The following is a 20,851-nucleotide window of genomic DNA, read 5'->3' as shown; positions in this document are numbered from 1 at the left end:
CATAGCGACCAGGGGTGGAGCTTGAGGATTGACCAGTCGAGCTAGCATCTCCGTGAACATAGCCACAGCAACACCTTCATGCGCTACACTGCGTGTATGTGGCGCATGGGCACAAATACTCAACACTTACCAAAAGTTAATTCTGTGAGCAAGAGCACTAAAATGAATGCAGCTCAGCCAAAGGAGCTCCCTCACTCAATACCAAATGATCGTGAGGATGCCGGGATAAAAATATCCGTTCAGCCCAGTTGGGGGTTCATCTTTTCATCAATTAAACACGAGAAGCAAAGGGGAAAAGTCCCCTCGCATGGTCTTATGAGGAATTACAAGCCAGCCCGTGTATGTAACGCATCAGTCACCTTGAGCACGGTGATGTTCCACGCGTAGCTCTCCATGGCTTTCTGAAGTTTGCGACCCTTCAGGCCCTCCTTTGCTCCGATGCGATGCAGGTCCTCGTGGAAGTCCAGACCTGCACACGTCAGCGGGAGGCACGTGATCAGATATTTGTTAACGTTTTAATGCTTTTCACATTCCTAAAGTACTTCATCTATTGTGGTTATGGATAAAGTAGGTACCTCGGTACCTTGGGTGCCATATGATTCAAGGACGATACATAAACTATTTGCATGCTACTTAGTAGTAGTAGTAGTAGTAGTATTTAGTAGTGTGTGTGCATGCGTATCTGCGTGTATGTGGGTGCATATGTGTATGTAGGTACGTGACATTCTTTGCAGAAGATTTGACAACATGCCAAACACTTTGATCCACTATAAGCTGCTTGTGACGGTCGCATTTCTAAGGCTCTGCCATGTTTTAGAGTTTGCACATTGTTGAGACTCACAGTAAGCTCATCTAAGAGAGATCCAATGCAGCCATCGGCTGGCCATAGCAAATGTGATCATGCTTTATTTTGATGTCGCTTTATTTTTTTTTCAACTTTCACATCTAATGATCAAAACATGGTGAGTATATTCGATATTTCTAAATGCAACGAACAACCATTTCACTCTTAGTAATCAGTATAATACATCACACCACTCCCAACTTTAACCCCAACAACCTGACACAAAGCGCGGAATATGTTTTAGAATATCCATCTGTCAGGCTTGGCTGATGTGTTAACGGGGTTCAAGGCTAAATTGATCCAGCGCTATTCATGAATATGGCTACACCGACGATGACAAGAGATAAGCTGGTCACCATTGAGCCGCCTTAAGTATTTATCCTGCTCTTTAAATGTCACTCGGGTGCCAGTGCATCCAAGTGTGTCACCGTGGCAATGTTACGACATCAGGGTGAGGGTACGTTTGTCTGTAGAAAAATACCCAATCAAAGATGGAGGTTGGGGGGGTTATGTTTCGACAGATTACATTCCGGAATGTGATCACCGGGCTGTTGTTGAGCTAGCCAACGATGACCTTCATAAAAGACAGATGCAGAGTGGACATCTTTATCCCTGGGATTTCTGTCTTAATGGAATCGCTATCAGGTGGCCTCAAACCAGCGAGATAAGGTGGGGTGGGGGGTTGGGGGTTGGTCTTGGCATGGAGCCAGTGCCTCACCAACGGCTCTCCGGCCAAACCGTGAGGTATGCCTGCAACCTCGGGTCCATTGTTGTACTTTGAGAGCAGGAGTAGATGTCGGAGAGCACCAGCAGGCTCATATCAACAAATTAAGCAATTCTTTATTGTTCTTATCCATGTTATCGTGATCTCAAAAAACTGCTACATCACAACTCAGTTCATCGCAATAAGGCAAACAATTGAATATGTAGTACTAGTGAATATGAATATTATTATTGTGATGGCAAGTAAAAGTAAAAAGCAGTTGTCCAAATAATAACTTGAATAAGCATACAAAGTCAAAAATGCTACTCAAGGACTGAGTCTTGAGTACGCTTCTCTCGCCCCTCCTTATTTATCCCAAATGAGACACTTTGCAAACATGAAGGAGAAAAAAAAGCACTTTGAATGAAAAATATTTAAAAATATTTTTCATCCAAAAATACTCTGACAGTTATGATTTATACCAAAAGTAAATGCTATCAATTTATTGTAGGCTGCTACTTCCTAACTCTGGTCACAGCAGTTTCATTTTCACACTGCCACCCCGCCATTAAAAAACAACAACAACAACAACGCTGCATGCTGTGTTAAATGCTATTTTTAGTATATGCTGCAGGACACACACAAAAAAAAAACAAAAAAAAAACTGCGGGCCGCAAATAGCCCACAATTTGAACGCCCTGATTTACAGAATTCCACCAACGAGGATTGACAGTAGAATACAACTCAGCGCCACAACATGGATGACCCTGAACCACAATTCAAAACCAACTTTGACCTTCGGCGACACTCCGCAGGCGCGTTTAAGCGAGAGACGGATGGGCGTTATCACAACCGAGTGTGTAATTGGTCTTTTAAGCCATAAACACCATCTCATGCGGCGAGGCATCCGAGGTTTAGATCACAAAAAGCCCTGCCCACCCCCCGCCCCCCTTCATTAAATTGGGCCTTTGAGCTAAGCTAAGCGGCAGCGTGAGGCAGATGGGCTGGAGCACGCGGGATGTAAGCAGCCTCAATAGGAAGCTTATGCTACTAATAATTGTTGTGGATTGGTAGGGAAATGCTGCTACCTCCACAAAAGGACCTTAATTATTTCATTAATGCTTGTGCTCCTCTCTCTACTGTCTACATCCCCCCAAAAAAATGATCATAGCAAAGCTGCCGTCTTTGTTATTATTGGTGGAGATAAACATGGTTGCATTAAAAACAATAATAATAATAAAAAATATATGTTCACTGCTAACTAGGAAAATTATTTGATCATAAAAATAGGACAAGTCTTTGAAATTTAAAAAAGAAGACATCTTCGTTTTCATGCCAGGCAAGTTTAGTTGACCTTGTTTGGAGCTGGCAGAACTGCATTTTCTATTCCACGCCCCTGGCACACCTGACAATTGATTAGTTCTAAACGGAGTGAGTCCGTTTATGCTTGTAGATCACGTGCCTTTCCTGTGCTAAGCAAATTAGGGGAGCTGCTTCCATTGGCTGGAAATCAAGTCGGTTGCGTTCACTCCCACCACGGCGCAAACGGCAATATCTAACTGCACAAGTCTGCTAAAATGCCAAAAGAAAGAAAACTCCACCCATGCGCATGGTTAGGCTGCAGTTTGCACTAAGCCTGTGCAAGACACGGAAATAGGGCCCAAATTGTGGGTTCAAAAAATATTGTCAGGGAACCAAAAGCTATACATTTTTCAAATCTTCCTTTTTTTAAATTTCAAATCAAATCCCTTTTTCAAATTTCAAATCAAACCCTTTTTTCAATTTTTTTTCTAATTCTTCTTGGGACAACATACCATCTAAGATAAATGTGAAAATGTTATGAAAAAGATTTTTTTCCTTTTTTTTTTACAAACAAAAAATAAATGAAATATTTTTTAATGTGACATAAAAATTGTGTTTTTCAAATTCTATAAAACTACGATTTTTCAAATAAAATATAAATAAAATGTTTAAAAAAACATTGAAGAAGTGGAAAAGAAAAAGCTCACACACGTTATTAAAATGTTCTGACAAGGTTTACAAAATAAGACTCTTTTCTTTGAATAGTTTCATTTCATGAAGATAAAATCAGAGCTCCGGCCGCACACGCGCACACACACACACGTGTGCGCCCAGGTCGCATCTGGAGGAGACCCGGTCTTCGTCTCAGCTGTCTCTCTGGCCTCCCGTTAAACGGGTGAGTCATGGCCAGCAATCACGCGTGCCTGCAGGGAGGTAAATCATCCAACACTTCGCCATTCTCATCAGCGTGTCGCTGCTTGACTGCCCGAATGAAACCGAGACGTCAATAAACAGAAACCACAACATGCAGGGACGAGGTCATAATTGCTGAAAGGATCATTCAGAGCTTGATGCCAATTTGTCGTTTTAATCATGCGTGTTTGGCCGAATAAGAGTCGGATTGTACACCTCGCGATTGTTATCGGCCGCCGTGAAAGAAAGCTCTGTCAAAGAACGTCATCCTTTTTAAATAGAGTCAAGCTCTGAATGCCACTGGCAGATGAATGACGTTTGTATCCCCCCGCAAAGAATATTGCTTTGTTTAGACAATGTGCGCTGTATTGCGGAGAATACGAGACGTCATGAATTCTCCTCGGTCAAACGCTAATAAAACAATGTAGCTGCACAAAGAAAAAAAACTTCAGGAACGAAGGATGCCGCAGTTGCAAAGTGACGTACGCGCAAACAGTTCGAGGCGTGCATTTTATATTGGTGGACGGGGAGCAGCAGGTGCACGGCTCCGAAGTGATAAGGAAAGTGCATTATGTGCAATTCCTCTGCAGCCCGTCTTGGCAGCAGATGATGTCGGACTTGATTACCAAACAAGATGGATGCTCCACCAAACTTCACTTATGAAAATAAAAAGGGGGAAAAAAAGGCTTTAACATGACGTTTGACAAATCGCAGTAACTGTACTTTAACTTTTTTTTAAACTATATTTGCTCTGCAGCCTATTTAGGCAGCAAACTATTTGAGCCTTAATAACAAAACGCACAACTTTGGGGGGGGGGGGGGGGGTTCCGTACATTTGGCGCTACCCATTAGTTATTGTTGGAACAGCTCCAGAGCGAGTACATTTCCTTCCTACTTGAATTTCTTATGCAGACTGTTTAAGCAGCAAACAATCTGGACCTTAAAAACAACATGTTTTTATTTGCCATTAACTTCCCATGTTTTTGGAATTGCTAGAATACGTGTATATTTAATTGATTAATTGAAAGCTTCTTCAAGACAAAATTGTTGTGCACCTAATTTTGTCCTCTTTTTTTGGCATTAGCCTTTCATGTTGTTCGAATGACTAAGGCGCATGTACTTTACTTCTTCTCCGAAGCCCGTCTATGCAGCAACCTATTTGAGTGTTCATGACAAAACAAAATGGTTGTGCAATAAATGTCAAATCTTTTCAGCACCTACAGCGACTGACCGACTTCTTGCTTATGTTCATTCTGCAGCCCGTTTAGGCAGCTCACTGTTTAAGACTATAGGGGTGTTCACACGGCACACATTTGCTCCGGCGCTGCACCGATGTATTTTGTTGCGATATATTTTGCACCGCAGCAAATTTTGTGGAGCGTTCACACGTACAAAGCCGCTGAGCGTGTCTGCACCGGCACAGCGTCGGTGCAGCCCCACTTGCGTTCACACGGCAGTTTCTGCAGCGGGGCAAAACGACAGAAAACAAATGAGCTGTCGTGTTGGTTCTTTTTAAAACGTATACACAACTCAAGCGACTACTGGACAGGCACGTCCTTCTCCTTCTCGGTCTCCGTGCCATCTGCTCGAGAGTGACCGCCCCCGAAAACGTAAATCAACGATGACTTCAATGACACTCAGAAAAGCAAACACGTAATGCGCCAAACAGAAAATCAAGAGAGGAAATCACAAAATAAATTATATGGGGAGCGGGGGGTTGTGAACACACAACAAATGAACAAACTATACAAACAACTCCGAGACAGTCCAGTCTTCTACAAAAGGAAAGAGGTTACCAGCAAAGTCTTGTGTCGTTATTAAACAAACACATGACGGAAGTCCGACAGAGCGCGAAAGCAACGCATTTTCGCCGTACGTAAACTCTTCACAAGCATTTGCTCTGGAGCAAATTTAACCCAGTTGCGTTCACACGTGCAAATTTACACCGGTGCTGCTTCGCTAACGAGCATTTGCTCTGGAGCAAATTTTTAAACCACCTCCCTGAGGTGGATCAAATTTGGTCCGGTGTAAGCTGTTTTCCGGGGCTACGCCGGACCTAATTTGCACGTGTGAACGCTCTACTGGGGCAGCCCCGTCGTAGCACCGGACCAAATCTTGCCGTGTGAACACCCCTATTGTTACTCTGCTTTCTTTGCTGACCATTGCATCGCTCGGTAGTAAAAACAAAACCAAGAAACATTTACTTGTTTATCCCAGTCGGGCTGTAAGGACGACACCCTCAAGAAAAAGGCTGGGGGGGGCCACTCCAAAAGGAAAAAAATAAATATGTTAGCCATCCTTGCAGAGTATCAAGCTGAGCGGCCTCCCCTCCCGAGTCTGCTGAGACGCTTCAAGCTCTGCTTAACTCCACACTCATCCCCTTTGAAAACAATGGCAATGCGGCACCGCAGGGACCTTTGGCCCCCAGGGGACAGCTCTGCGACTGAAGTCTCAATGTTCAGCCCGCATGGCAACGTAATTGTGCTGGCGCCGATGTCTGGGCTCTTTCGGGTCGCGCGGGCGATACATGTTTTATGCGGCTCGGAGGCTTAAATTAGTTTGTGGGACTCGGGAAGACCGTCTCAATATGAGCGGGCGGGCCAGCTCTTCTGCTTCAATTTGGGCTTTCGTTACAGAAATAAAATAAAATGACGGGTGTCTCTATACTCTACACATAAATGGGAACGTAATGGATTCATTGATTTGCGTGTGGAAGAAAGTGAGTGCACTCAACTCGTTTGCTGTCTAATTGAGTATATGTGCTACGGGATGTTGTACTCCACTTGGAAGACCTCAAAGACAACACTAGCATTGAAACATTCATTCGCTCATTCATTTTCCGAATCGGGTCGCGGGGGGTGCTGGAGCTTATCCCAGCTGTCTTCGGGCAGTAGGCGGGGGACACTGTGAACCGGTTGCCAGCCAATCAGCATTGAAACAGGAATTCAGTTTTTTTTTTTTTAATGAATTGATTGTCCCCCCAATTGGTCCATCGGGGCCGACCGTCAGCCACTGGTTTTGTGGGTGATTCCAAATTTGAATTGCACCGTGTTGCAACATCGCCGATGGGGTCGAACGATTTTGAAAACTAATGTAGTTGTGATTTTTCTTTCTCCTCACCCCCCTCCTCAATTGAAGTGCTTTTCATCCTCACGGCGCCCCCCTCCCACCCCACATCCCGCCGCAGCTATTCATTTCACCACGCTCCAAACCGACCCGTGCTCTTTCTCCCTTCTCTCTCTGCTGCTGTCCCTTTTGTGATATTTGCGCGCGCATTGTGTTCACCTGCCCACTGACGTGATCAACACTCAGCACTGATTCACGGGCACGACGGGCCGTTGACAATGGCGCTCGTCGTTAGCGTGGGCTGCGGGCGAGTAGATACGCGCTGAGGACAAAAGACACCGGGGAACAAGTGACCGTTCCGCCGCGAGGACGTGAAAATGAACAAGAAAATGGTGTTGTTCGTGTCTATTTGCAGCCTGTCAGCGATGTTCTAGATCTAGTAAGCTTCTTCCGCAACAAACGCATGCAAGTGCGCAATTGTACAAAAAGAATTTCAGCGGGCAAACTGTAAAAGTTGTCACGTTAATGCCATTCGTCTTCCAAATGGACTGGAATGTATTTATTTGGCTTGAATAAGCTGCTACGTGTTCACGCATAGTATAGAAAAAAGAAATGGTTCATAAATTAAAAGCAGGTTCAACAATGACACCACAATTTAATCAACACAAAATACATGCACCGATGTTTCAACAGCTTTAAAGTGCGCTGACATTGTAAGCTAACTCATATTTGGCATTTCTAATTAGAACTCCCAAATGATTATAACGCCGCCAACATGAGGACCGCATTTGTCCCTAATCTTTTTTTCTCTCGAAATTGTCATCACAGGGGCCGGAAAAGTCGCTAAATGTTGCGACAATATTGCTAAGTTGCTAATATTTGACATTTTATTTTGTCTGCGAGAAGACATTGGTCAAAGACGTGACTAGCTAGGGTAGCATTTAGCCTGGCTGCTTCTATTTCTTCTTCTGCTACAAGTGTTTTTCGGCTTTGAATTTTCCGGCAGACTGAGTGCCTTGGGGTACCGTGCTGCCTCTCACAGGTCAGTCTTGGTACTGCGACAGACTCCTCGTTTGGAGGAGGTATGGCTATGCGTGCGGTGTGCAATACCACATGCTTTAAGAGCAGTAAGTGCAGATATGATCTTTTTTTTTTTGTTCCCTCGTCATGTGTGCGGTCACTCACATTGAGCACCAAATAGCTGGAAGGTGAGAGCCCTCCCCCACCGCGCCTCGTTTGTTTGTGCCGCTGCCACTTGCTTATAGCTTAAGTGTCATCAGTTGCTAGTAGTTACACAACTTTAGCAAACTGCAATACAATACACTTAACGCACTCATTTCGGTCCTTTGTTTTTATTCATACCTGCACGCTGTGCTTGCACAAGTTTGGCGTAGACCACGTCAGCCGACTCGATCAGTGTTCTGCTGGTCTGGATCATCTAGCCACAAAGAAAGTTGGAGCTCATCGCATGACATTGAACGGTTTGATTTTTCGAAAGCAGGAGACGGGAGCGAATTTGAAAGCCACTATTTGGTCACAGTTATCTTGGATCTCATTCAACGAGCAAGATCAGGAAGTTTAGAAATGAACGTGTACATGCTCACTCACCATGTCGTAAGCGTTGAGCACCTTGCGCAGTAGCTCGGGAACCAGACCCTGGGCCTCCATGGTGGGGTAGGTCTCGCTCAGGTCCACGGTCACCCGCAGAGAGCGCTCGCTGTTCATCAGCCAGGTGGACACGGTCAAGATGCACTGCTTCATGTTGGCGGCCGGCGTCAGCCCGCAGAGCTCCTTGAAGGACACCACGGCGTTCTGCGGAGAAAAGAACAAACGTGCATACAATTGATATTTGTTGACCTTGTGATTGTGAGCCAAAAACAATGGAATTCCTATAAAGGTAATGCACTTAGAAGAAGTGGCAGTGTTCCAAATGTCTTTGAAGGAGACAATTTAGTGACAGGAAAAAAAACAGAAAGCGCTGCTTATTTGTCTAATGGCGACAATGAAATGACGGCACTTGTCTTCAAGTCACACTGCCGTCGCCGCTGCTGCTGCTGCTTGGAGCAGCTGCAGAACAAGCACAGTTAGTCATTCTTGTTTAGCTTCATTTTCGATTACCGGTACTCTGTAATTGTCGTCTTACAAATGGGCTTCATTTTCTGTAATTCCATTGATATTGCACCACAAATCAGCTTCATTTTAGCAGAGCAACGTTCCTGACAGCTTGCTAAATGCCATTCTTTTCTTAATGAGAATTTATTGTGGCTTTATGAGAATCATTTGTATCGCTGTTTTTTCGTTGTTGTTTTTTTTTTAGATTATGGCTCACACATGTTAAGAGAGCAGCTTTAAAACAGAAAAACATGAACAGTTTTTTTTTTTTTTTATCTTGCAAAAAGACAGAACTACGGTCAAAGTCAAAAGGTAAGTAAGGCTGCAGTGAGTTCGGACTCACCATTGGCTAAGCAGCATATAGCAGTGCGTAAAGTTGATTTGCACGAGACAAGAAATGAGATGTGTCAAATCTGCTTGGGTATTGTGATAAAATTATGGATTGGCGAGTACTGATACCCGATATCGTGCAAGGCCAATACCGGCCTTGTTTTCAGGTATCGGGGACTTATCAAAACCTCCGATACCAATCACCGAAACCATCCATCCGTCCATTTTCCGATCCGCTTTTCCTCACAAGTGTTGCGGGTGTGCTGGAGACTATCCCAGCTGTCCGCGGGGTACACCCTGAACTGGTTGCCAGCCAAAACACAGCAATCACCAACATGTAGAGCCAATAAATAAATCAGACATCAAGTCCTCCTTGGCAGTAGATGGCGCTATACTGTGGGAGTTTGACAAATTGGCGACTCATCATCTACATCAAAAAGAAAGGTCTTTCTTTCACATTTTTTGGTGGTATCAATGGTATCAAACGTGTCGAATTGAAACAAATAGTTTAAAAATCTAACTTAATGAGATTTTTTTTTCTGCAGTTATCGCACTGGATCTGATATCTAGGCCTTAAGAATCTTCCGGCTTGATTTTGGCACACAAGATCAAATACATCTTTGTGCGCATGTCATCAGTCACCCCTGATTTAAATCATAGCCAGAAGAACAAACTGGAGCAAAAAGACAAGGCAAGTTGATGAAAAGAGCCCTGCGAGCAAACAACCTTTGAGGCAACCAGGCCGTGTTGGTATTTAAGAACCAGTCCACGCTCCCACGCTGTGGGAAACGTCTGTCTCCCCGAGCTGGACCTGCAGAAAAATCTGGTCCACATCCCAGGAGGACATGCTGTGTCACTGCGCCACCTTTGCGGTGGCCCAGGGAACAATGATGCCGTCATCTGTATGCTGAACCTGGACCACGGTGAGCACCTCAAGCCACTAAATGACTCGTCGGACCAACACATATTTACATGTGCCGCCTGATTACGCTTGTCCCAGTGCACTCGTAGAACTTCAGTCATTTGCACTAGTTGTGCATTTGTTTTTGGTTCATTCTGTTGTGCAATTTAAATCCACAGTGGTGTTGCGAAACGCAACAAGAGGCTTGTGTTTTTAATTACCCCTCTCCTAAGCCCCAACTCCTCTCCGCTCCCCATTTGACCCCCCCTTCCCACATTTTCCCAATGGAAGCTTTGTATCCCCTTGACAACACTTCTTTTGTTTCTCTTCCTATGTTTCCCACCCCCGCGCTCCCCCTTAATGGGGAAATAGCATTGCGAGGAGGTGTATGTCAGATCAGCCTATAAGAGAACACTGTTTAGATTGAGGCAACGGCAGCCAACTCTCCACAATCATCCTTCAAACTGTGAAATACGACGCTCCATCTGTAAATTGGGCACTCAAATACTCACACTTCATAACGAGGGTTTGTCTTCGTTTTAGCGCCACCCACTAAATTGGAGTAATAGTGCAGCTACTCTCATTGGTTTTCTTTCCCGAGGTGGAAAAGCGCTACGCAGGTGACAGCCGATTTTTCATTTACTTAGCCTCAATTTTTATTTTTTTTATTTTTTATCAGAGTAGTTTCACACATCTGCCTCTCGGTGGGTGATGTTTCTTTTGTCAATTAGACACGTCTGCATTCGTTTATTATTTTGTTTGCAATTGGGAGAAACATTCATTCATTTTCTGATCCGCTTATCCTCACAAGGGTCGCGGGGGGTGCTGGAGCCTATCCCAGCTGTCTTCGGGCAGTAGGCGGGGGACACCCTGAACCGGTTGCCAGCCAATTGCAGGGCACACGCAGACGAACAACCATCCGCGCTCACAATCACACCTAAGGACAATTTAGAGTGTTCAATCAGCCTGCCATGCATGTTTTTGGAATGTGGGAGGAAATCGGAGTACCTGGAGAAAACCCGTGCAAGGCCCGGGGAGAACATGCAAACTCCACACAGGGAGACCAGCGCTGGAATTGAAACCGGTACCTCTAACCGCTGGACCACCAGGCCACTTGGGAGAAACATTTAAGTAAAAAAATAAAAATAAATAAAATCAAGAAATAACATTCACAAAGAACACAAAGGAGAGAGAAATTTGGAAGGTTTGCTGTCAGAACAAAATTATTTTAGTGCTGTAATAAAATATTTTGACATCAACAGTTTTGTTTAGCACAATGAGCGCATGCCAACAGATGTTTATAATTTGGTGCAAAAAAAAAAAAAGTATCTTTTTCAGTTTAAGATTTAATCTTTACTTTCAGTAAACAGTCCGAGTGAAGAAACCCTCCAGAGATGTGGTGGTTGATGCCATCTGGGTTGTTGGCTCTCAGCCCGGCGGCATAATCTAGATCCAAGTAACAGGCTCCACACAACTGGCCACTACAAAGCTTTGGCCAACGTGTTTTTTTTTCTTTTCGTTTTTTCCATTTAAAAGGCATTTTCTTTTATTTATTGAACACCAAGATCTTTTCAACTTCCCGCTGTCTTTTATCATCTCATTTGAAAAACATGCATTTCCATTTCAAAAGGAAAAGGCGAAGTTGGTTTTGTGAGTAGCAAAGTCGGCAAGCGTCGTTTGATTGGGAGTAACGTAGCAATGGTCTGCCTACTGCTAATTTCCATGAATTTAAAAAAACCCCACACATTCTGTGATAAATGCGATGCAATGATGAATGATGCTGTGCGGTGCACAAATATTAGCCATGCATTTATAACCTGCATCGATGGAGACATTTACTTGGGCTTATTCAAATTTGGGAGGAGTTTTTAAAGCGGTTCTCGGAATGCTTAGCAACGGAGACCATGTTCCCTTTCACGGTAATTCTCCCTCATTAATGATTACACTATTCATACACTGACTAATTGCATACCATTGTCGCAGTATTACTGCTTTCTTACGCAACATTAATGGAGTGCAATTAGCCACGAGGCTCCGTGCACAACAGTGAAGTCCTGTCGGAACACTTCACATCAAGTTGGAATCATGTCGTATACTTAGTGAGGGAGGAAGTTTGGCATTGCCTGTCTTAAGTTATCAGTGAAAATGATAATTATTTCTCTTTTGTTTTTTGAAATAGTACTTGTTCCTTAGACGCTAAGGATGAGGATGGTGCTCTCCTCTGACAAGATTTATGATGTAATTATCTGTCACCTGCTGCATTGGAAGAGCTGGGATGAAACGAAAAAGCAAGGTGGTGGGTGGGTAAAGAAGACATCAAATGCTCAGTGTGACAGATCTGAACGAGTTTACTCTTACCTGTACATTTTCTCTGAGGTCTGTGGCCTCCCGAAGAGGTTGGGTTGACGCTCGGAAGAGTTCGTCCACCACTTTGATCCCTGTCGTCTTGGTGGTGGTGTATTCTCGGGCCTTCCGACCTTTTCGGACTGAAATTCCCCTCTTATGGGCCTTTCCTCCTCCCCGTCTGTTTGTGATGGCCACGTGGACAAACAGGGTGGTGTTGGGTAAGAACTCCCCTGTCAGAGACTGTAGCGGGACATGCCTGTAGCCGGGCTGCAGGCACTCAAACGGGATAGTGTACTGGCCAATGAACTCATCTCCAATGTAGTCATCATCCAGCACCACAAAGCGGAGGACGGCTAATTCGGGCAAGTTGATCTGGAATTCAAAACTCTCATCAAAAATGGGGTTGTCGCCATTTTGGGACACGGTTTTGGTTCGTTGTTCTGCGCAATCAGCCGGGATGCCGTGAATCTCCACGTATATGTACGGTTCGACCACATCGCCCTTAGCCGCGGAGCCACGAGGTTTGGGGAGGTTTTGCCCGCTGATGACCTTTATGTGAAGGAGCTGGGCGGAAACCCCTGGCAGGGAATCCCGAGCATTGGCACTGAAATAGGAGACCTCCTCCCTCATGATGGCTGGCCGCAACACGTAACCGCAGTTGCCATTTTGTCGGAACCAGCCAAGGTTGAGGTCCATCATCAGGCCAGGTGTCTGGTAGTTCATGGCCACAATCTGGCAGCCACACTTCCAGAAATCTTGAGGGTTCATGTTACTGGCATCGATCCTCATCGGGGTGGGGTACACTCTGGAGAGAAAGCGCTTGTTGTAGCATACAAATTCCTCTGGAAACTCATTGGCGAACCTGTTGGCGTCAACCTCGTTGAAGGAGCAAATCTCCCAGTATTTTTGGTCCCTTTTTGACGTGTCAAAGTCCCTGAACTGTACCGATTTACAGAGAGACACAAGCTCCGAGAGCTCCTGGCACAGACGGAGTCTTTTGCAACCCAAGCCGTTTAGCTGGTCCCTGTCATCGACTCCAACTCGTCTGGACATTTCTAGACCCTCTTCCTCCTCTGTCACATCACCCTCTGACTCCGTGCAGCTGGGCTCTAGCCTTTTGCCCTTGAGAAGGATTTTACCTTTGAGTTTCTCGGGAGAGGGTAGGTAGTGTTCTTCTTTGTTGGGGGAATCCACATAAAGTTTGTCCCCAAGAATCTTTTTCATGTGTTGGGCCATAACCCTCTGCTGAGGGATGGAGCAATGAGCGACTAAACAGAGAATCAGCGGATACTCGGAGCTCTCAAAAGCATATTGGTTGATGATATCCAAGACCTTGGAGAACGCTAGCTGTGAGGCCACAGAGCTACCAACGTACACCACTGGTTCGTTATCAGGGCCGTCCCAGACGATGACCTCGATGCTGCGACAACCCATCCTCAGAACGCGAATGTAATTACTGATGTCGGATGAACCCCAGAAGTGGTCTTCCAGAAGAGAGGCATTATGTGAAGAGTTGATGTAGTAGTGGGACAGGGGCTGAGTCATATCCTGGCAAACACGTTTGTGCTGCGGGTCAAAGATGTGGCACTCAGAGGAGAGGAGGTAATGAGTAAAACCATCAATGGACAGGTAAATCCGGTCCCTGCCTTCGGCCGATGGCTCGTATTTTAGAACCATATGCCTGCACATGTCCTCAGTTACACCTTCTACACCTTGCTCTACTTCCACGAATAACATGAGGTCTTTACAGTCCAAGTACTCCTTGTTACTGGAGAACTGCATCAGCAAGAAGAAAATTTCCGGACGTGTACAGAGCTCACAGTAGGCCTCCACAAATGTGTCCATGTTAATTGCCTCACCGTATTGGTCTTTAGCTTTCTGGAGTTCTTTGAACTTAAGTTCTATCATTGCCTCTTTCATTCCGGGGTTGAGGCCCTTGATAATTTGAGTGGCCCTGAAAAGATCAATGTGTCCATCATTTTCCATGTCCGCCAACTCAAAGACTGAGCTAATCCAAGATGTCCGTACACTCGGTTGGCCGGACTCTACCATGTCGACGGTGTGTCGGCCGTAAGACACCAGATACCGCAGGCCCATCACCCAGGTGCTGACCACATCCGCCGTACTAGCAACCAAATCCAGTGACTCATAGTTGTCCCCATAGATGATCGAGAAGGCACATTCATCTGGGAACTGATCAGAGAGACCATTGCTGCGAAGGACCGGAGTCTTCTTCCCCAATCGGACCTCCTTAATGCTCTTGATCTCGAGCTTTGCCTTCTCGGAGTCCTTTTTGGAGGGCTCCCAGCGGAGCCAGTGCATGTCCGGATCCAGCAGAAAGTATCTGTTGTACATTCGGGAGTTGGAGCGCACCTTCTTCATCTCGCAGCCCTCCATCATGAAAGCCATGCATGCCGCTGTGCTGTTGATCTTGCGGTCACTCGGCATGGAGCTGAAGGAGACGGTCTTTTTCCTCACTTGCCTCTGTTTGGACCCGTCCTGTAAACAAAAGCAGTGAAAATGAGTTCTATAAAGCTAAATGTTCAACTCAGTTAAAAACACAACACATCAAAGTCCCGGTATCTGGCATGACGAGAGCTCGACAGTATGTCATTTTCAAAGGGATGTTCAGTCTCTATGGAATTGGAAAATGATGATGGGCTCTGCTGACCTTTTACTGAAAACCTGACAGAAACCATCACAGTCGAAATCAAGAAAATGGAAAATGTGCCAAATTCCGTAAAACGGCAAATAAGTCAAAGATGTCAGTTTATATTGCTAAGATTAAAGGCGATTAAAAACTCCGAAATCAGTGTAAAACCTTTTCCAGTTTCACTTTAAAAATAATAAACAGAAAAGGGCAGTTTACAGGGAAAAGAATGACCACTATAAATACTGGTACAACTACTATATGTCTGTACATAGCCTCCTTCCAACAGCTGATGCCTGTACGGATCTGATGGATCTGCCCATAGAACATCGTTCGACTTAAGGCACACCGGAGCACCTCTGAACCATCCATCTTCCTCCTGACAGTCCAGGGAAGATGAGGTCCAGTACATCACCCTGATTAATAAGTAAACCTCAGTGTGAAGGGAGGAAAAAAAATGATATGAAGAAAACCGGGGTACTGGGAGAAAACATCACACAGAGGGATCAAGTTGGAATAAGAACTTGGGAGGCGGCGCTCTTTTGAATGTGAGGCAGCCATGCTAGTTGAGCTCCAATCGTTAAGTTGAATCTTATTTTTCAACTTTGATGAGGAGTATGTTTCTGAAGACGCTCCTGGGTTAGGGATTTTTGTTTTTTCTGCCCTGAATCATTTCCTCGAAGCAATGATAAAAGAAAAATAACTGTGTGAAAAATTTGAACTGGAATATAATTCAATGAGATCTATGATGTGTGATTCAATCCGTGTTGTTTTGTGGTTGTCTTAATGATGGATGTTGTAGTTTTTTTGTTTGTTTGGTTAACCACGCGCTCCCCGTGGTTAAGATCAGGGGCGGTTGTTAATCTTGGTCAACTGTGGACAAAATGAAGTCCTTTGAGACTTTTCTGTGATTAAAGGTCTATTTAAAGAATTTTGACTTGACGTGATTTATTTGGCTGCCTGAACGGAAAATACAAATCTACACTAGCAAACTCTGACTCAAACTAAACTTTGAGAGTCTGTGTACTAATCTGGTTGATGGCATCAGAAGGAATAGAAATTCCTTCAGGAGGTGGACCTCGTGAAGGGAAATCATTCACCCTAGTCGGGAGGTGAATGGATATTTCCAACTGAGACCGTCAACAAAGACGCCTTGAACATTTGACTTGATTCAACATGATGGCTGAGCAATGTGTTTTGATGCGTCAATGCTCAAAGGTGCGGAGAAAAAGCAGATTTCGAAGTGGTTGTTTACGCTGTGCGCCTCACGCGGTTGACTTGGTTCGGAAAACTCGTCAGTGACAGACGTGGCGACAGAAGCGGTGGGGAGTTGAGAAAACAGGTGCAGATGGCGAGGAGCCCTCCGGTCTTACTGGTGCGATCAAATCACATCAAGACGTCAGAGCGTAAAAATCACAATCAGCTTTTTCGTCCCGTAATACATAAAATGGAGAAACGGAGGCGGCCGGGTGGTCGACTGGTGCGCGCGTCGGCCTAACGGTGTAGAGATGCAGGGTTCGATTCCGGCTCCAGCCTTCTTATGTGGAGTTTGCATGCTCTCGCCATGCCAGTGTGGGTTTTCTCCGGGTACTCTGGTGTCCTCCCACTTTCCAAAAACATGCATGGCAGGCTGATTGAAAGGATAAGCGCATCCGAAAATGGATGGATGGATGACTCCAAAAGACTTTACAGGTCATCATCAGAATAACCACCACCCCACTGACCCACCACGTAACCCTGAGGCACAACCACACTTCTTCACGCCACCCCCTCGACAATCACACATTGGCGCGTAACCTGCCACATTGAACCCAAGGCGGTTATCCTTCAACCCTAATTGAGTGCACTCCCCCAAAAAAGTGCATGGACTGTAGCATTTGTTGGTAGAGAGGAAGAAAGAGAGGTGACGTGGATCTATGCTAACAATGTTTGTGTGCAACAGGGTGGCGGGTAGGAGGTGAAGTGACTGATGAAGACTGAGAAAGAGAACGGGTGAGGTGAATGAGTTGAATAACTTGATTTGTTTAGATGTTTTAGACATGCTGTGCAACCTCAATGCCAATAAAGCAAATTGAATCACGCTGAGGAGGAAAACCCACGTCATTGGGTAGGTGGGGTGGGGGGGGGCTTTGAGGGGGAGACGCAACGAACACTTATGGTAGGTGGTATGGCAACTAAGCACGTTTATACTGGATTTTTGAAACATAAAGTGGTTTAATTTACAGGAGTCCATCTAAATGCGAGACTAATGCAATATAAGGTGACACAAATACAAAGAAGATAAGCAGCTGCCGCTCAATCATATAAAACATCAAGGTTATTCCGCTAAGTGATTCAGCCCAGTCACCGAATGTGTTGCTGCAGCTGTTTCTGGTCCACCATTTATTTATACGGAATGAAATCATCCGAAAAAACCCCAGACTAAACTGTCCTCAGTCGGTGAATGGATGATTAAGAATTCTCTTGATTGTGTGGAATTGATGGCTGACACTTGAGCGATTATTCTGTGGTGTGGGGTGAGTTGAAAGTGATTTTGTTCTCCTCAGAAAACAGTTGGGGGCGAGAGTGGTAAATGCTCACAATTTTATAATGGCAAATCTTTAGGTGTGCGACAACATCCAACACCAAGTTGGGCAGATCTGTGGACTCTGTGCCTTTGACCTGAAACTGGTGGGAAACCCAATTTAGCAGCGACCTGAAGCTTGCACCACTGCGGGACGCAGATAGAGGACCAACTGGTTGTCTTGAGCCTTTTTATTGTTTTAATCATGCCTCCTGACTCATTCACCACAATAAAAATGACAAAGAGAGAAAACAATACTGATGATTTAATATCAAGACGTATCGAGATCAACACGTGATCAATATCAATTTAAAATGTGTTTCAAGATAAGCGGCTACAGTACGACGGTAGATCTGTGCCATTATCGCAAGCACATAAGAGGACATTTTGAGCACAAATGGGTGTTTTGAGTGCAGCCGAGTCGCTGAGTGCTCGTCTGTCTAGTGCCCAAACGAAGAAGCCGCTTGAACCAACCAAGTGCGCGCACGCAAGCACACACTTCTTTGTAGCATACTCACGCCAAATGAAAGTGTGACTTTACTTTTGTTCAAATAAATGACCCGTCACCTCTGCGCAACTCTTGCAATGAGATTAGATTGTGGAATTTAACATCTCTAGATGGATTTATAGAGTACAAGTCAAGGACTACCCTGTCTTTGATGAGCTAGCTTGGATGCTAGCAGGCGCTAACACTCAGCATAGCCTTAAAATCACAATCAGGTAAAACAACAACATGTCTTTTGGCAATAATGAACAGTATTTTTCCTCTGGATATTTGTGTTCTATTGTAGTTTATCTTTCAATATATATCAATAGACTGATATGACTTACCTATATTGTGATACATTTAACACCCTACACTACATGATAATATTTTAGCGACTTCCAACAACTGGGCGCCTGCTTCACAGTCTTGAAATATTTCCTTCATGAGATTTGGAAGGGAGTAACGGAAGACAGCAAGGCAGCAAGTAGCAGCAAGAGCGGCCTTGTCACCATTTGTCACCCAAATCTGTCGAATGGGCGGAAGCCTAAAGTCTCAGTTATCTCCGCCGCACATTGTGCAGCACGTGGCAACATCTTAGTGCGGTAGCTAATGTGTGAATGGCTGTTAGAGGTCTGGGAGGGGAAAAAAACCCCCACAACAACATGTGACTAGAGACATGCCTCAACACCTGCCCCGTTCTTTGCAGAAAATGGATTTACACTTCCATCCGGGAGGTTATTTGACGCTAGGTCCCCTTGCCTGGATTGCGAGTCTCCCGCTTGTCTGTTAGAACTTTGTGTGCACGCAGCTAATAAATGGAAAGCTTCCAGAGCACCTTGTAAAAGAAAAAGACACAACGAGCAATCTTGCTAATTACCGGGCCCGTCGAGAGAGTGGAGGTCAATGCTATCGAGCTGTCAAAGCACATAAGGCAAACACGAGCGCCGCAGTCCGGTCTGGCTACTTTGCACAGTCACGGCGTCGGTGTCGAAACGTCTGTTGGCTTTCGCTGCCAGTCGTGAGGATCGACCAATATATTTATGATCTTGGGGCAATAAATCACACTGCGCCCTTTTTTTTTTTCTTCCTGTTTTGCATTTGAAAAGACGCAACCAAGGTACCCACACTCCTTACATGAGTAAAAGTACAGATACTTGCATCAAAATAAAATAAATAAAAACTTGTAAAAAGACAAGAACTGATTGTGAAATGCACCCAAGTACAAATGTAAAACAATTATATACAGTGGTACCTCTACTTACAAAATTAATTGGAAGATATTTCTTGAAATTTTGTAAGTAGAGACGCCTTTTCAATGTAAATGCCCTAATTCGTTCCAAGCCCCTCGAAAATTCTGACATAAATGTTTCCTAAAGCATAAATATGCATCAAAATACGTCACAAATACATGTTACAATTAGATTATTGCATGATAAACGAGAGTTGTGCATAATGTAAAAAAACTACAAATAGCGTAAAGAATAAAATTGGTCATTTAACGTTTAACTGCGTCCTTATTGTTTTTTTGCCCTTTTTCTCTCTCAGAAGTGGTTTTCGCCTGGCGTTTTGGAAAGCACTGATCCAAGGACGTTTGCTTTTGTCTGTTTTTAGCAATCCTTCGAAAATGTCCAAGGCAAACATCAGCCTAGTGAGTGATCGCTTGTGAACACTTTTTCTGGGTGATTCACATTCATGTAAAACTATCGGAACACCTCATGGCCCGAGGGGCGAATGACAAGGACGCTGCATAGAAACATATCTATCGATCTACACACATGGACACACACGGTAGAAGTCCCTCTTAGCCAACGGGATGCCAGGAAGATGCTAGGTAATAGCCAATGGCAGAGCAGCTTTAAGTATGTTGCGTTCAGGAAACTCCGATGTTCGACTTGCAGCACATACTGTATTTTTACACATACTGTTGAGACGTTCACAACTTGAAAATTTCGTATGAAGAGACGTTTGTAGGTAGAGGTACCACTGTATTGTCAAATATATAGAATACCATTTTCATAATTTGGTGACAAAATAGTTAATGTTAACACTGCCCTTTCTTTGTCCTAATCCGTTGTGTCACCTATACTTATGCTCCATCGTTCACATTCCTCCATGATGCTGCTATCTTTGGTTTTCAGGCCCCAGGATACCCCTAGGGCATCAAAGAAAAAGTCCCAAACATTACAAAGTACAAATAATTGTTATCCAAAGTAAGGATGCAGTACAGTAACAATGTATGTGTACTTTGTTACTTCCGACCACTGCGTTTGTGGAGCTCACTTGTGCCCGCCCTCACCGCGCATCCCTTGTTGTCCCTAGCCGCCACTCTGGTTCTTTTCAGTGACCTTGCATTAGCCGTGGGGGCAATTATTTTCCCTGCAGGAAATAAAAACAAAAAAAACTGTCAGGTGAGTACATATGTGGTCGTGTGCAGCCGTGTTGCCGAGCAGCGGGGTTGAGTACGGTCCATTTCAAAACCCATTCAAGGTCGACTCGCGCTCTTATCAGCCGGGCCGTCTCGGACATTGTCGTGATGCCAGGTCCGTGAAAGCTGTTTTAAATCATAACACGGGAAAAGGTACAAGGAAGAGCTTGTTTGTCCCCGAGTTGCCTCGCAAACCCCCCCCCCCCCCCC

The 20,851-nt window shown here is 44.7% G+C and overlaps 1 protein-coding gene across 2 annotated transcripts in view; it reads right to left on the bottom strand.

Annotated features, from left to right (window-relative positions):
- Positions 1–20,851, bottom strand: part of LOC147192900 (inactive phospholipase C-like protein 2) — a 55,326-nt gene that overhangs the window by 5,625 nt on the left and 28,850 nt on the right. For both annotated transcript variants that reach the window (XM_086132405.1, XM_086132406.1), the window contains 4 exons: positions 12,529–15,015; positions 8,436–8,639; positions 8,190–8,265; positions 360–469 (listed from right to left, as the gene is read on the bottom strand). In XM_086132405.1, the coding sequence (XP_085988531.1) occupies positions 360–469; positions 8,190–8,265; positions 8,436–8,639; positions 12,529–15,015 (2,877 nt within the window). The remainder of the gene's footprint in view (positions 1–359; positions 470–8,189; positions 8,266–8,435; positions 8,640–12,528; positions 15,016–20,851) is intronic.

This window comes from Hippocampus guttulatus, chromosome 16, assembly GCF_054856545.1.
Source record: "Hippocampus guttulatus isolate MCC_2025c chromosome 16, RoL_Hgut_1.0, whole genome shotgun sequence".
NCBI lineage: Eukaryota > Metazoa > Chordata > Actinopteri > Syngnathiformes > Syngnathidae > Hippocampus > Hippocampus guttulatus.
Note: the sequence above shows the minus strand (reverse complement) of the source record. Positions and strands in the feature narration are given on the sequence as shown.